Source organism: Aquarana catesbeiana, linkage group LG06, assembly GCF_042186555.1.
Source record: "Aquarana catesbeiana isolate 2022-GZ linkage group LG06, ASM4218655v1, whole genome shotgun sequence".
In the NCBI taxonomy this organism is placed as follows: domain Eukaryota; kingdom Metazoa; phylum Chordata; class Amphibia; order Anura; family Ranidae; genus Aquarana; species Aquarana catesbeiana.
The window spans coordinates 29510414-29528374 of record NC_133329.1 but is presented as its reverse complement, the minus strand read 5'-3'; the positions used below and the strand labels follow the sequence as shown (position 1 = coordinate 29528374).

General features: G+C 43.4%; 1 protein-coding gene across 1 annotated transcript; it reads left to right on the top strand.

Annotated features, from left to right (window-relative positions):
- The first annotated feature begins 5620 nt into the window (after nucleotides 1-5620).
- Nucleotides 5621-15015, top strand: LOC141147925 (mast cell tryptase-like). The gene is made up of 6 exons (XM_073635083.1): nucleotides 5621-5641; nucleotides 7456-7459; nucleotides 7747-7909; nucleotides 10072-10346; nucleotides 10474-10643; nucleotides 14440-15015. The coding sequence occupies exons 1-6, from the start codon at nucleotides 5621-5623 to the stop codon at nucleotides 14839-14841; spliced, it is 1035 nt and encodes a 344-aa protein (XP_073491184.1). The 3' UTR covers nucleotides 14842-15015.
- Nucleotides 15016-17961: the final 2946 nt, after the last annotated feature.

Genomic DNA, 17961 nt, shown 5'->3' with positions numbered 1-17961 from the left:
ACTCTCTTCTGCGAAAAAGTTTTATCCCTATTGTGGGGTCACCAGTACGGTATTTGTAAATTGAAATCATATCCCCTCTCAAGTGTCTCTTCTCCAGAGAGAATAAGTTCAGTGCTCGCAACCTTTCCTCATAACTAAGATCCTCCAGACCCTTTATTAGCTTTGTTGCCCTTCTTTGTACTCGCTCCATTTCCAGTACATCCTTCCTGAGGACTGGTGCCCAGAACTGGACAGCATACTCCAGGTGCGGCCGGACCAGAGTCTTGTAGAGCGGAAGAATTATTGTTTTATCTCTGGAGTTGATCCCCTTTTAATGCCAATATTCTGTTTGCTTTGTTAGCAGCAGCTTGGCATTGCATGCCATTGCTGAGCCTATCATCCACTAGGACCCCCAGGTCCTTTTCCATCCTAGATTCCCCCAGAGGTTCTCCCCCCAGTGTATAGATTGCATTCATATTTTTGCCACCCAAATGCATTATTTTACATTTTTCTACATTGAACCTCATTTGCCATGTAGTCGCCCACCCCATTAATTTGTTCAGGTCTTTTTGCAAGATTTCCACATCCTGCGGAGAAGTTATTGCCCTGCTTAGCTTAGTATCGTCTGCAAATACAGAGATGGAACTGTTTATCCCATCCTCCAGGTCGTTTATGTCTTCCTGCTTCTCCTCCCGGCCAATCAGGACGCAGGTCTTAAGACCCGATTGGCTGAGAGGAGAAGCGATGGTATTGGCCGGGAGCAGAAGCAGGGGGGGAAGCTGCCGAGGAGGAGATACGAAGGGGGGGGAGGCCGTCGAGGAGGAAACAGAGGGGGGGGGAAGCCGGCGAAGCTGCCCGTGACCTCGATGGGGCAAGTGTGGGGCTTGTGGGTGGACGGGCGAGCGAAGGGGGAGGGGTGTTTGCTCGCTGATAGACTAAGCGACAGGGTGGGGGGGTGCAGGGCCGATCCTAGGGTCACAGACGCCTGGGTGCAGAAATATTTCTGGCGCCCCCACGTGGGCGTGGTCATCTTACCAACTTCTCCCCTTTACAAATGTTTCTATGGCAATGACTCAAACACAGAGATGCTCCCCTAAGAAGTCTTCCTTACCCTGGGATCCTCCCATGATCTTTTAATAATAAAGAAAATACAGGAAGAGAGTACACTAATGAGACCTGGAGGGGAGTCTCTCTGATGCACACAGAGAGGGCTTCTGTTAGAGAGTCTGGTAGAAAGAGCCCCCAGACATAGTACAGGAGATGGTCAGAGACTGCAGACATGTTACAAGAGATGGTCAGTGACCGCAGACATACTACAGGAGACGGTCAGAGACTGCAGACAAAATACAGGAGATGGTCAGAGACTGCAGACATGTTACAGGAGACGGTCAGAGACTGCGGACATATTACAGGAGATGGTCAGAGACTGCGGACATGTTACAGGAGATGGTCAGTGACCGCAGACATACTACAGGAGACGGTCAGAGACTGCAGACAAAATACAGGAGATGATCAGAGACTGCAGACATGTTACAGGAGACGGTCAGAGACTGCGGACATATTACAGGAGATGGTCAGAGACTGCGGACATATTACAGGAGATGGTCAGAGACTGCAGACATATTACAGGAGATGGTCAGAGACTGCGGACATATTACAGGAGATGGTCAGAGACTGCAGACATAGTACAGGAGACGGTCAGAGACTGCAGACATGATACAGGAAATGGTCAGAGACTGCGGACATATTACAGGAGATGGTCAGAGACTGCGGACATATTACAGGAGATGGTCAGAGACTGCGGACATATTACAGGAGATGGTCAGAGACTGCGGACATATTACAGGAGATGGTCAGAGACTGCGGACATATTACAGGAGATGGTCAGAGACTGCGGACATATTACAGGAGATGGTCAGAGACTGCGGACATACTACAGGAGACGGTCAGAGACTGCAGACATGATACAGGAAATGGTCAGAGACTGCAGACATGGTACAGGAGACGGTCAGAGACTGCAGACATGATACAGGAAATGGTCAGAGACTGCAGACATTGTACAGGAGACGGTCAGAGACTGCAGACATGATGCAGGAAATGGTCAGAGACTGCAGACATGATACAGGAGATGGTCAGAGACTGCAGACATAGTATAGGAGACGGTCAGAGACCATTAGTACAAACCCCCCAGAACAAACCACCCCCCCTCCATTTATTTAGACCCCCTCAGGACAAATCACCCCCTTTCATTAGTATAGACACCACCAGGACAAACCACCCCCCCCACAATAATATAGACCCCGACAAACCACCACCCTACCTCCATTAGGCTAATTAAAAACACCTGGGCAGCAGCTGTAGAGGAGGGGCCAGTGTGAAGCCCCGCCGCCCGGGTGGAGAGCAGAGTGTGTCAGGCTTGGGCAGCAGGCAGGAGTTACACACAGGAGGAGGAGAACTGGAACACGTCAGGCTCGGGCTCGGCCATGGACAGCCCCCCAGTGATGTCACTGCGTGGCCGTGGCTGGTCTCTCTGCACACAGACAGCCGCTCCGGTCTCCGGCTGTTTCGCTCTCCTCCTCTGACAGGAGGAGGGAAGGGGGGATGGGCTTCAGCAGAAAACACAGCGGCGGCAGCGGCGGTGACCGGCAGAGAGAGCCGCCTACGAACAAGGAGAGGAGGAGGAGGAGGGAGGGGAGCACTCTGGCGCTTCAGCGCCCCCACCTCTGTGGCGCCCGGGTGCGCTGCACCCCGAGCACCCACCTGGGATCGGCCCTGATGGCCATTATCAACGTGGAATTAAGGCACAACTATCTTCAAAAATGACTCCTGTAATTTTAGAAAATATAAAAGAGGAATAAAGAGAAAGAAAATGAGATAAGAAAAGTTAGGAAAAAAAAATAGTAGAGAGAAGAAGAAAAAAAAAAAAAAGGAATGGTGTGGGGGGAATGGGGGATGGAGGATTTGCCCCCTTCATGACCAGGCCATTTTTTTTTTTTGCGATACGGCGCTGCGTCGCTTTAACTGACAATTGCGAGGTCGTGCGACGCTGCACCCAAACAAAAATTTTGGCCCTTTTTTTTTTTAAGAGTTGGCCAAACTGGTCAAAAATGGAACCCAGGCAGATGATCTTGTCCCTTATGCCGCGTACACACGGTCGGACTTTTCGGCTACAAAAGTCCGACAGCCTGTCCGACAGACTTTCAACGGACTTTTGTCGGACTTTTGGCGGACTTGCGGCAGACTTTCTTACGAACGGACTTGCCTACATATGATCACACAAAAGTCCGACGGATTCGTACGTGATGACGTACACCGGACTAAAATAAGGAAGTTGATAGCCAGTAGCCAATAGCTGCCCTAGCGTGGGTTTTTGCCCGTCGGACTAGCACACAGACGAGCGGATTTCTGGGTCCGGCGTAGTTACGACGTAAAGATTTGAAGCATGTTTCAAATCTAAAGTCCGTCATATTTGCGGCGGGAAAAGTCAGCTGAAAGTCGGGGGAAGCCCACACACGATCGGATTGTCAGCCAGCTTTAGTCCGTCGGCGTCCGTCTGACTTTTGTAGACGAAAAGTCCGACCGTGTGTACGCGGCATTACAGTCCATCCAAACTGCTGTCAACAGCCAGAAAATGATTTTTTTTTATGACATATCAAAGCATTTGATGATGACAAGCATCTGATGAATTTCTACAATTCAAGATTAGAACTTGCTCGTCAACTGCAGGAATGCCTGAGCCCAAATGGGGGCTTCTTGATTGCCCTGGGTCATTGCTTTGGTCTACAGCCTGCCGTGATGTTCTACAGGTTTGAGGAGTTTTCTATGGAATGAATGAGGGAGGACCACTGACAGACCAACAAACTGGTTTTTCTAGGAGGGTGGGTTTTAAAAGCAGCTGTATATTTTTTTTTTTTAAATAAAAAAAGAAATGCACCCCTGTTTTACATCAGAAACAGGTTTTTCTTAATCAAGTCCAAAGACTTGGCTCATAAGCTTTTATTTTCGCAACAAACCAAAATTCCCACATAATTTAAAGCTTTACTTAAAAGAAAGAGAAACGCTCATCCTCCTCTTCCCACCTCCCATTATTTCACATTTTGGCTGTATACCAATTCATTGGGCTACACAATGCAAAAGTAATACGCATCTTGTCATTTTTATATAATTCTTTTTTTTTTTTGAAGAACAAATATAGAGAAAACTATCATTTGTTGCATCATTTTTTACTAGGCATTTCAGCTTTTTTTTTTAGCTTTTCCATTAGCTTTTATTTCTTTTTTTATTATTATTATTAATTTATTATTACTGTAATACCTATTTATTAGGCTACAGGATACAAAAGTATTACATGTCTTGTCTTTTTTTTTGAAGAAGAAGAAGAACAAGATTTTCTCTTGATCCTAAGGTCTTCCAAGATTTATTAGATATATTTTCATTTTTAGGGAAAAAAAAAACTAATAGAAAATGGCAAAAGAGTAATTTTTTAAAACTTCAGGTTCCTGTGTTAAATTTCTCCGAAAACTCATTTTGCATTAATATCTGATATTTCCATGGCTGCATTCACACGTTTTATCTTGCATTTTTCCCGCACGTTTCTATGCGCAATTTTGGCGCGACTTGCCTGTTTTTATGCTGCGTTTTTTTAAGCTTTGGACTTTTTTTACTAGCCAATAGAGAAAACTATCATCTGTTGTATCATTTTTTTTACTAGGCATTTCAGCTTTTTTAGCTTTTCCATTAGCTTTTACTTCTTTTTTTTTATTATTATTAATAATTTATTATTACTGTAATAACTATTTATTAGGCTACAGGATGCAAAAGTAATACATGTTTTGTCTTTTTTTTTTTTGAAGAAGAAGAACAAGACTTTCTCTTGATCCTAAGGTCTTCCAAGATTTATTAGATTGTATTTGCATTTTTAGGGAAAAAAAAAAAATAGAAAACGGCAAAGAGCTTTTTTTTTTTTTTTTTTTTAATTTCAGGTTCCTGTGTTAAATTTCTCAGAAAATCCATTTTGCATTAACCCCTTGCCGAACAGCGTATGACGATATATATGTCGGCACAATGGCACGGCTGGGCAAATGGGCGTACAGGTACGTCCCCTTTAAGATGCGACATTGTGGGCGTCTACAAAATAGGGGATAGATTTATGGCATTTTTATTATTATTATTTATTTTTTTTACTAGTAATGACGGTTCTTTGCATTTTTAGCGGGAATGCGACATTGCGGCGGACGGATCGGACACTTTTGACACTTTTTTTGGGACCATTGACAGCGATCAGAGTTAAAGTAGCCAACTGATTACTGTATAAATTACACTGGCAGGGAAGGGGTTAGCACTAGGGGTCGATCAAGGGGTTAAGTGTGTTCCCTAGGGAGGTGTTTCTAACTGTGGGGGGGACGAGACTGACAGGGAGTAGAGAGAGATCGCTGTTCCAGATCACTAGGAAAAGCTAGATCTCTCTCTACTTCCCTGACAGAGCGGGGTTCTGTCGGTTTACATTGACAGATCCCCGTTCTGTCTCTGTGAGGAACGATCTCGGGGTGGCCGGCGAACATCGCGGCCGCCGGGCCACGCGCATCGGCTCTGGGGACGAGGGCGCGCGCCTGCTACAGCCTTTTTAAAGAGGCGACGTACAATGGCGGCGGGTGGTCGGCATGTACTTAAATACAATGTAATAAATATCCAATATTTTCTAATAAGAAAGCACTACTTATGTTGGAACTACAACTCAATATTATTACCATATATGTGATCTTTTCTTTTGCTGCCACCTTATGTACTTATGTATACTAATTGTTAAAATTCATAGCTATATATTACAAAAAAAAAAAAAACAAAAAAACAAAAAAAGAAAGAGCTACTAAACTTTTTATAGCCTAAAGCCCCCCATACACACGATCGGACTTTTCGACAACAAAACCGTGGAATTTTGTCTGAAGGGCGTTGGCTCAAACTTGTCTTGCATACACACGGTCACACAAATGTTGGCCAACAATTACGAACGTAGTGACGTACTACATGTTTTTTAAGCTCTTTAGCGCCACCCTTTGGGCTCCTTCTGCTAATTTTGTGTTAGTAGAAGTTTGGTGACGGTTGATTCGCGCTTTTCTTTACGCGTTTTTCATTTAGCCCTTTTCAGTTCGTTTCTGAACGGACATTCGTCAATCAGACATGTTGCGGAATCGGAGGAGATAACGTGTTATTTATTATTGGCCTTGGAGTTATTGCTTTTACTTTTTTTTTTTTTGAATAATAAAGATTTGATTTGTTATATTTTCTATATTTTTGGATGCATAGAATGAATTTTTTGGTTAAGTTCTATCGGCAGATAGCATGTCTAATTTTATTTGTTTTCTTTTTTTAATGCACAATAAAAAAATTGTGTAGAATAATACTTGGCTTTTTGTTTTACTTCAAATGACAGTTTGGGAGTAGGCAGTTACATTTTAAAAAATACAATGTAAAATTGACAAGGGACACCAACATAGTTGTATCTTTGATCTTAAAAACTACGGGATAATGGTATAACAGTGGTCAAGGAGAGATCAAGGGATTATCGCGGTGCCAAGACAGTAATTGAAATACATACATCAATTACTGTCTTGGCACCGCGATAATCCCTTGGTCTCTCCTTGACCACTGTTATGTAAGTTATTGGGATGAGGTGCCGTATTGTTATGAGGACCAACCAGTCATCTAATTACAGGATAATGGTGTTGTGGTAACTTGCCCAAATAAAAAAAAAAAAAACAAACATAATAATATTATTCTTGATATCACTAGAAAAAAAAAAAGCCTTTGAAAATTTGTTTGCAATAACTCCATCAGTATCACCAGCAAAGCAGCTTCATTATTATCCCAATAAAGAAGAGAATTGTGCGCCGCATTTCCAGATTTCATAATTTGCCGCGTCACGAATGTTAATTCTCCATTACGAATGCTAGTTTACAACACCGACCGCTTCTGCTTCCGAGCATGCGTGTTTGTACTTTGGACTTTTGTCCGACAGACTTGTGTACACATGATCCGAAAGTCCGACAACACACATTTGTTGGCGGAAAATTTGAGAACCCGCTAGTCAACATCTGTTGGCGGAAATCCCGACAACAATTTTTTTCCGATGTAGCGTACACACGGTCGGACTTACCGCCAACAAGCTCACATCCAACATTTCCTGTCGGAAAATCCGATCGTGTGTACATGGCATAAGTAAAATGCTAAATATTTTGTGAAAAATTGGGATATCAATTCCCCCCCCCCCCTCCAAATAGAGTATTAGTGACTTGAGACGGGGGGGGGGGGGGGGTCAATGAGAAGAAGAGAACCAGTTTGACAGCTTCAGCTCCTATAAAAGCTAGACTTTTATCAGTCAAATGTATGGTCAGCTAGGCCTTCCAGCAAGACCATCACATCACCATCTACAACACCACAATGCAGAAATACTTTATATTTGTTTTGTTCTTCTTGCAGGGAGGTAAGTACCTGACTACCAACATACTGCAACTGTATCTCACATGTCATGCAGTAGTAGAGGTCAATTTGTATTTACGTAGGTTGGACTTGATGGACTCGTGTCTTTTTTCATCCTCACCTACTATGTATTGCAGTGTGGATTTCTTTTTCTTTGCTTTTGTGTGCTAGCCCATGTAGTCCACTATCTCGGTATGGTTTTTCCAGGGATATATGTGTCCTTGTCTATCTCTAAATGTATTTTAAAGTTGATAAATTTAGTGGTGAAAATGTGTTGCTCTTCTTTAATAGGCCAAGGGGGTCTCATCAAACAAGACCGGATTGTCAACGGAGAGGACGCCAAGGTGGCAGAATGGCCATGGCAAGTCAGCCTGCAGAGCAAAAGGGTTCCCCGTTGCGGCGGGTCCTTACTCACTAAGTCCTGGGTGCTGCTGGTTGCTCACTGCTTTGATAAGTAAGTACTTCTGGATTTCACCGATACCACTGATCCTGTATCAATATACTCCCCCAACACACTTCTGTTTAACAGATCGCATCTTGTTACTTCTTCTTTATTCTACATATAATACATCTGGGCTGGTTTACGATGTTTTAGTGGAAACCGTGGACTTGAAGACCATCTATGCTCTTCTGAAGTCCTGATGACTCCAGATCTGGAATGCAGTAGTTAAAAAAAATGTGCAATTCATTTTGTTCCAAATTAGTTTTTTATTGAATTTTGACAAATTCATTCATTCGGGAAATATCTGAATAAAAAGAAAAAAAGAATCTAAAATTAATACTTATGGGCAATTAGAAAGACAATTGGGACCAAACTTCTAAAACTAGACTTGAAGACCATCTATGCTCTTCTGAAGTCCTGCTGACTCCCCCAACACACTTCTGTTTAACAGATCGCACCTTGTTACTTCTTCTTTATTCTACATATAATACATCTGGGCTGGTTTACGATATTTTAGTGGAAGCCGTGGACTTGAAGACCATCTATGCTCTTCTGTCCTGATGACTCCAGATCTGGAATGCAGTAGTTAAAAAAAAATGTGCAATTCATTTTGTTCTAGATTAGTTTTTTTATTGAATTTTGACAAGTTTGTTAATTCGAGAAACATCCGAATTAAAAAAGAAAAGAAAAAAAGAGTCTAAAATTAATACTTATGGGCAATTAGAAATACAATTGGGACCAAACTTCTAAAACTGTACAGCAAACTTATGGTTCGACCAGGAGCACTTCTCCCCTTTCCTCCCCCAATGAACCAATAGACATGTGCAATTCATTTCATTCCAAATTAGTTTTTTATCGAATTTTTGACAAATTTGTTAATTCGGGAAGTATTATTATTATACAGGATTTATATAGTGCCAACAGTTTACGCAACGCTTTACAATTTGAGGGTAGACAGTACAAATACAATATACTTTAATACAGGAGGAATCAGATGGCCCTGCTCCTTAGGGACGGCTCTTATAGGGAAACACTGAACCTCACATGTTATCCGACTTGGGGTCTTACAAGTTGAATCCCTTGTCACACCAGTGTGAACTGAGCCTTAACCTGTTTTAAATATGTTAATATGTTGTAATAAAGTAGAATTTTTATCTTATATGATTTTGTGTATCCATTATACCACTGGGGGTATATTTACAGTTTCGGGGGAATTGGTCATTTTCCAATTTGCATGACTATGGTAAGACAGATGCAAGCTGGCCTAATACTTTTGCACATACCCTACTCTTATGTTTACCATCTTAAATAACCAGACGACACCCTTTTGGAGTAAACTTGGCTATACTCGGACATTTTTTGAACAATAAACCATAAACATATTATTTACAAACCATACTTTTTTTCAGATCAATCGTAACCATGTTGTAGATCTTTGAAGGCACTGAAAAGACCCCAAATTTATATCGTATCAGCGTGACACACCAGGTCCCCGGTCACAACACGCCGACTCGGGGACAATAGCAACTCTTCAACTTCCAACGCTGACACCCATATCCAAATGCCCAGTTAAACCTCGGTTAACTGGCATCCACCCGAGAATCCCATACCAAGATGGTTCCCCGCTATGCCATACTGGTCTTAATTTTAGAAGACCTCCAAGATCTCAACTGCTATGACTTACAACAATAGATGCCAAACTTTCCAAATATAACACAGACAACAGGTCGGGAGGGTAGGAGCTGTTTCTTTATCCGGTGACCTCCAACTGACCACCGGACACTGGCCCCTCCCCAACTATGCTGCATACTATTCTGGCCACCCCCTCTACTCTGACCAACTCAAAACACCCAGTTAACCCTTAATTGGCAAGCTGGCCCTGCTACCCTGTCATGCCAGCCCTGAGTCTTTTGCTACGGGCTTCTCTTGAAATTTCTATATTAGGGTCCTTTGACTTTACCTTTCCAGCAACCAACTGTTTATTGCTTTAACCCAAAATAGTTAGCACTCATGTTTGACTCCATAAAACGGGTCCTCCTAGATATCTCCAGTACAATGCTGTGGTTGATTTGATTCTGTGAAGATTGTAGTTTATTTTTTTTTATTATTATTTTCTGTATACTGGTCTCTGCATTCCACAACTCATCACTCTTTTTTTTTTTCTTTCCTTCTAGATCCCTGAATGTGTCACAACACAAAGTGTACCTCGGGGTGCTTCAGCTCTCCAACCTGAGCAGACCCAATGTAGTAGAAAGAGGTGTAAAAAGGGTCATCATCCACCCCGGCTTTGTAGCGGAAGGATGGGGTGGGGACATCGCCCTGATAGAACTTGACAAACCGGTCTCTTTCACCGCCTCTATCCGTCCTGTCTGCCTTCCGTCTCAGAATGTCCATCTTCCAGAGGGAACCCTCTGTTGGGCTACAGGCTGGGGTAACATCAAAGAAGAAGGTAAAGAATTCTTTTATCAAAAAATAAATTCTGATTAGAAACTTACATTTTAGGTTGTTTTGCAAATTGCTTGTTTTTTTTTTTTCCTTTGCGGTTATTTTTACACCCTCTCTTTGCTTCCATACAGTAAAACTCCCACCCCCAAAAACCCTTCAGATGGTGGAGGTGGCCTTGCTTAACAACAACAATTGTGAAGCGATGTATCGAGCCAGTTTAGGCTATGATCAGAATTACCAATTGATTAAGGAAGATATGATCTGTGCCGGCTACAAACAGGGAGGCAAAGACACCTGCCAGGTATGTCAAAAAAATTCACCCATCGTCTCGGCGATGTAGGTCTTAACCCCTTGGAGCTGGCCCTTTAAGGGGTAGGATACTGGGAGGTGGGGGGGAGGGGTTTATGACCATGTGACCGCAGCGATTGGCTGTAACGGCGGTCACATGATCGGAAAGCTTCCGATCGCAAGCAGCGATCGGGGGCTTCCTGTTAACCGCCGGTAAATGTGTGCCAAGGAGCGCGCTCTCTGCACAGCTGTATTTGCACTAAATATGCGGCCGGTTGGCGCAAAGGCCCACCCCCTGAGAGGCTGCATACTTGCGTGCAGCCGACGCAAAGAGGTTAACTACCTGCCAAGTGCTCACAGTAAATATACTGCAAGTGGGTGGCAGGCACAGGCACAATCACGTAAATGTACGTGATGGCCTCCTTCTGTGTTAGGGGCGTGCGCCCCCCCCCCCCCCCCGTGCTGCAATTGGACACAACGCGAGTTTGGCAGCAGATTTCAGCCAATAATTTGAGCTGAAGACAGCTGAATGGCTGTGTCCAATCACACATTATACATCATAGTTTACAAGCACACAGAGCTCTGTGCACAGGGAACAGCGATCTGGCTGTTTCTTCTCCCTGAAAAAGCAGGGAGAAAAAATAGCCGGGTCAGTAGTTAATAGAAGCACACATTACACAATGTTAGGCACACAGTTAACCCCATTGATTTCTCCTTGATGTTAACCCCTTCCCAGCCATTGTCATTAGTACAGTGATAGTGTATAGTATTATCACTGATCACTGTATTAGACCCCTTTCACACTGGGGTGCATTTCAGGCGTTTTAGGGCTAAAAATAAAGCACCTGAAAAGCGCCTCTCATGCCCCCCCAGTGTGAAAGCCCAAGTGCGGGATGGGAAAAAAAGTCCTGCAAGCAGCATCTTTGGGGCGGTGCGGGAGCGGTGTATACATCGCTCCTAAACTGCCCCTGCCATTGAAATCAATGGGCAGCGCTGCCGAAGCGCCAGCAAAGCGATGCGGCAGCGGCGCTTTTCACGCGCTTTTAACCCTTTCCCCGGCCGCTAGCTGGGGGTTTAAAGCGCCCTGCTAGCGGCCGAATAGCGCCGCCATTACAGTATAGCGTCTATAGCTGTGTAAATTCCAGTATACAGTATATACGATCGTTTGTAGATGCTACAACTTTCACACAAATCAATTAATATACACTTGTTGGGATTTCTTTTTTTTTTTTTACCAAAGACATGTAGCAAAATACATTTTTGCCTAAATTTGAAATTAGATTTTTTGATTTTTATTTTTTTTATTGAATATGTTTTATAACAGAAAGTATAAAATATTGTTTTTTTTCCTTCAAAATTGTTGGTATTTTTTCAACTTATATAATAAAAAATATTCCAGTGGCAAACAAATACCACCAAAAGAAAGCTCTATTTGTGTGGAGAAAAAGGATTTAAATTTAAATTGGGTACAGCGCTGCATGATCCAGCAATTGCCGGTTAAAGTAGCGCAGTGCAGAAAAGCAAAAAATACCCTGGATATGAAGGGGCTAAAATCTTCCAGAGGTCAAGTGGTTAAAATGTATCTAAGCTCAAAACCAACAATGTAATATATTTCAGCATACTAGTCCTTGATGTGGTGACTGCATTTGTTTTTTATTTGTTTCTGTTCTCCTTCTTCTTCTTTTGCTTTATTTTCACCCGGTGAGCCTGCAATTAACACACTTCTTGTCCCTGGGTGGCTATGTCACACCTCCACTGTATCTATGGAGGGATCCATGGTTGTCACCATAGTCTGCTCTCCTTATACACTGTATTGTCAAAAGTATTGGGACGCCTGCCTTTACACGCACATGGACTTTAATGGCTTCCCAATTTTAGTCCGTAGGGTTCAATATTGAGTTGGCCCACCCTTTGCAGCTATAACAGCTTCAACTCTTCTGGGAAGGCCGTCCACAAGGTTTAGGAGGGTGTCTATGGGAACATTTGACCATTCTTCCAGAAGCGCATTTGTGAGGTCAGGCACTGATGTTGGATGAGAAGGCCTGGCTCACAGTCTCCACTCTTATGCCGCGTACACACGATCGGATGTTCCGACAACAAAACCCATGGATTTTTTCCGACGGATGTTGGCTCAAACTTGTCTTGCATACACACGGTCGCACAAAGTTGTCGGAATTTCCGAACGTCAAGAACGCGGTGACGTACAACGCGTAGGACGAGCCGAGAAAGTCCAATAGCCAGTGCGGCTCTATTGCTTGATTCCGAGCATGCGTGGCACTTTGAATTGTGTACACACAATCGGAATTTGCGCAAACGGATTTTGTTGTCAGAAAATTTGAGAACCAGATCTCAAATTTTGTGCGACGGAAAATCTGATGGAGACTGTCCGATGGAGCCTACACATGGTCGGAATTTTCGACAACAAGCTGAGATCGCACATTTTACATCGGAAAGTCCGACCGTGTGTACGGGGCATAAGTCTCAGGACTTTGTGCATGCCAGTCAAGTTCCTCCACCTCAAACTCGCTCATCCATGTCTTTATGGACCTTGCTTTGTGCACTGGTGCTCAGTCATGTTGGAACATGAAGGAGGCCATCCCCAAACTGTTCCCACAAAGTTGGGAGCATGAAATTGTCCAAAATGTCTTGGTATGCTGACGCCTTAGGAGTTCCCTTCACTGAAACTAAGGGGCCAAACCCATTCCCTGAAAAAACAACCCCCCACCATAATCCCCCCCTCCACTGAATGATTTGGACCAGTGCACAAAGCAAGGTCCATAAAGGCATGGATGAGCGAATTTGGGGTGAAGGAACTTATGGACCAAAACTGGGATGTCATTAAAATTTATGTGCATGTAAAGGCAGACGTCCCAACACTTTTGGTAATGTACTGTACATGTGTCCTATCTCTTCAGCAAGTGAAGACTGGGTGGACAGTGATACGGGGATGGCGCGGGCTCACTGGCCGAGGCAAGCCTCAACACAGAGTCCTGACCTCAACCCGATAGAACACCTTAGGAATGAATTAGAGCGGAGACTGCGAGCCAGGCATCCTCATGGACTTCTGGAAGAATGGTCAAACATTCCCATAGACACACTCCTAAACCTTGTGGACGGCCTTCCCAGAAGAGTCTAAGCTGTTATAGGTGCAAAGGGTGGGCCAACTCAATATTTTCACAATATAGTGTATATCTGTAACGGAAAGTATATCCGGAAACTCCAGATAATCCTTAAGAAGACCATATATTTTACTCACTTCATGTTACAATAAAGTCTTTGTAAGGAGTTGCCAGTTATACTTTCCGTTACAGTATTCGTTCTTTGATGTTTGGGAGAGCTTGACCACCCAGTAGTGGATTCCTCTATAAGCCTGCGTTGGGGATCCACTGTTCTGGGCGCTGCACTTGTTCTTTTATAGAGTATATCTGTATTCTCTTCATCTCCATTACATTTGGAGGGGGGACTGGGAATTCGGTAGTTTACAGACCATACTGTAGATTGGAAGGATAAGATATTCTTTGGTGCACCTCAAAGAAAATGTTAAGGCAACATCATTTCTTTCAAGATCTTCAGGTATTTTTTGTGTATTTGCTGAAAAGATACTTGGTTTGAAGAAAAAAAAAACGTATGCAGCCACCACATCTAAGGACTGTAAGCTGTAATATATTCCATTTTTGGTTTTTGGGTTTTAGTTATCCTTTAACTGTTGCTAAATGTGACATCTGTAGATGCCGATTCCGACGTGTCTTTTGCCGTGATATCATTGGCAGTTGATGGTAGATTTTACATATTGTGTTTTCTCCTTCCAGGGTGACTCAGGTGGTCCCCTCGTGTGTAATGTGAAAGGGGCTTGGTTGCAGCTCGGTATCATCAGTAGGGGTTTAGGTTGTGCCAGGGCCGATTTTCCCGGAATCTACACCAGGGTCCAGTATTACCAGTCGTGGCTTTTGCAATATGTGCCTAACATCTGCTACGACGGAAGGAAACCATCACCTCGGGCTCAACTCAATGCAACAGATCCACATCCAAGACAACCGTCTCCAACAACAAACTTAACTCTGCAAGGACTCAATGATGTGAAGATGGAAAACTCGACTTTCAATGCTACTGGAATAAAAATAATGGCGTTGGCATCAGGTGCTACTTCCTTTCATGCTTTCTCCATGATCGGCGTCATCCTGATCCTTTTCACTTCGATGATCCTTGCATAAAAGCTCTTCAACAATTCTAGGACTGGAAAACCAGGAATTCCACCTCAATAGAGACAGCAAAAAAAAAAACTGAAGAGGGTTCTAACCCCCATTATTGCTATTTAAAACAAGGAAAAAAGTATAACTTTAATGAGCATTATTGTAGTCAGTGTTAAAGGCTAAGTTCACTTTTTGTAAAAATAAATAAATAAATAAATAAATAAATAAATAAATGTGCATGATTTTGCAGGTAAAAAATGTGCATTTATTATTTTTTAACACTGTAACCTGTAAAGCATTGGACCAGTGAATAGGGGGTGCAATGCCAGGCTCCTGCAGGCACTCGGTAAACTCAGTAAACTCTGGTAGGGCAGACAGTTACTAAAATGCAGGAAGAGCCAATAAACTATGATGCCGCGTACACACGGTCGGACTTCTCGACAACAAAGGACCGACGGTCTTTCCGACGGACTTTCGACGGAGTTACGACGGACTTTCGACCGACTTTCTAACGAGCTGACTTGCCTACACACGATCACAACAAAGTCCGACGGATTCGTAGGTGATGACGTACGACCGGACTAAAATAAGGAAGTTGGTAGCCAGTAGCCAATAGATGCCCTAGCGTCAGTTTTTGTCCGTCGGACTAGCATACAGACGAGCGGATTTTTCTACCGGACTCGGGTCCGTCGGAAAGATTTGAAGCATGTTCCAAATCTGAAGTCCGTCAGATTTTCGACCAAAAAAGTCTGCTGAAAGTCCGATGAAGCCCACACACGGTCGGATTGTCCGCCGGAATCGGTCCGTCGGACCAGTCCGGTGGAAAAGTCATGTGCTCGTGTGTACGCGGAATGAGAGTGCTCACCAGCACCCTCACAGTTCATTGAGAACTACAAGCCATCTGCTACCAGCTTAAAGTTCATTCAGCCACAGATACGCTATATTACCAAAAGTATTGGGACACCTGCCTTTACACGCACATGAACTTAAATAGCATCCCAGTCTTAGAACCTAATATAAGGTTCAATATTGAGTTGACCCACCCTTTGCAGCTATAACAGCTTCATCCCTTCTAGGGATAAGGCTGTCCACAAGGTTTAGGAGTGTGCCTATGGGGATGTTTGACCATTCTTCCAGAAACGCATTTGTGAAGTCAGGCACTGATGTTGGAGAGAAGGCCTGGCTTGCAGTCTCCGCTATAATTCATCCCAAGGGTGTTCTATCGGGTTGTGGTCAGGACTCTGTGCAGTCCAGTCAAGTTGCTCCACCCCAAACTCGCTCATCTATGTCTTTATGGACCTTGCTTTGTGCACTGGTGGGCAGTTATGTTGGAACAGGAAGGGGCCGTCCCCAAACTGTTCCCATGTCTTGGTATGCTGACGCCTTAAGAGTTCCCTTCACTGGAACTAAGGGGCCAAACCCAAAACCTGAAAAACAACCCCCCACACCATAATACCCCCCTCCACCAAATGATTTGGAGAGGTGTACAAAGCAAGGTCCGTAAAGACATGGATGAGCAAGTTTGGGGTGGAAAAACTTGACTGGCCTGCACAGAGTCCTGACCACAACCTGATAGGTCACTTTTTTCGATTAATCAGAGTGGAGACCAAGAGCCAGGCCTTCATGTCCAACATCAGTGCCTGAGCTTACAAATGTACTTCTGGAAGAATAGTCAAACATTCCCATAGACACACTCCTAAACATTGTGGACGGCCTTCCCAGAAGAGTTGAAGCTGTTATAGCTGCAAAGGGTGGGCCAACGCAATATTGAACCCTACGGAATAAGACTGGGATACCATTAAAGTTCATGTGCGTGTAAAGGCAGGTGTCCCAATACTTTTGGTAATATGGGGTGTATATATTTATTTATTGTATGTCTTAGAATATTGAAGCTGGGAAAATGTATAGTTATATTTAATATATTTGATGTGTAATGGATGTGTATAGACAGGGCCTACACTATTGTTCGGCATGGTTTAATTTCTGTTATTGTGGGGTTAACTGTGGACAGTAGTGAGGACAGTGGTGTAGACAATCACATGTCTGGTCACTTTATGGAGGTATTGAGTGTGTTTTTCTACAGTGAATAATAATGAGGCATGAAGTGTAATATAACGGGATAGAGATCTAAGTGAAAGAGAGTAACATCAACACAAAGAAGGAAGAGCGGCCAGCTTGGGAAAGGGAGAAATGGTGTTCGGAAACAAACGATCCTGACAGAAGGGCGGATTGTTGCCCGTTGGTTCTGCCCTTTTTAGAGGTTGGGTCCTTACCTTTCTGCAAAATTGACCTTTCGGGGGATTGGGCCTGGACCACGACTATGGGAGGCCTAGCAAAATTACCAGTGGTTTCCCTCCATGTTTTCGGGCCGAGTCAAGTAAAGTGTAATGTGTATAAGAAATGGTGGAGGGTAATCGGTGTTCTACACTGTTCTCCTAGAAATCAATCCGTGGGAAGGCCGGGACCGGTGTCCCTGGCAGGTGTGGAGACATGTTCCTTCTAGGTAAGGTGGTCTGTCCAGTGGTCACAAGGGAGTGGTAACTCACACAACAACTAAGTAGATCCACAAAAGGAGGTTTTGTTGGACTTCCCTGGTACAAATGAGTCCACACATACATATTTAAAAATCGTTTGACAACTTTATTATAAACAAATATTAATTAGAATCATACCAGAGTATTACACTACTAAACTCACTACTAAATGCTGCTGTTACATGAAGCTCTTCTCTTGCTGACAAAAGCAAATGCTAGCTGTCATCCCAAGGCCTTATACTGTAATGTATATACAATATCTCACAAAAGTAAGTACACCCCTCACATTTTTGTAAATATTTTATTATATCTTTTCATGTGACAACACTGAAGAAATGACACTTTGCTACAATGTAAAGTAGTGAGTGTACAGCTTGTATAACAGTGTACATTTGCTGTCCCCTCAAAATAACTCAACACACAGCCATTAATGTCTAAACCGCTGGCAACAAAAGTCAGTACACCCCTAAGTGAAAATGTCCAAATTGGGCCTAATGAGCCATTTTCCCTCCCCGGTGTCATGTGACTCGTTAGTGTTTCACAGAACAGCTGTATTTATATTGAGATTACACACAGGTGGACTCTGTTTACTAATTGAGTGACTTCT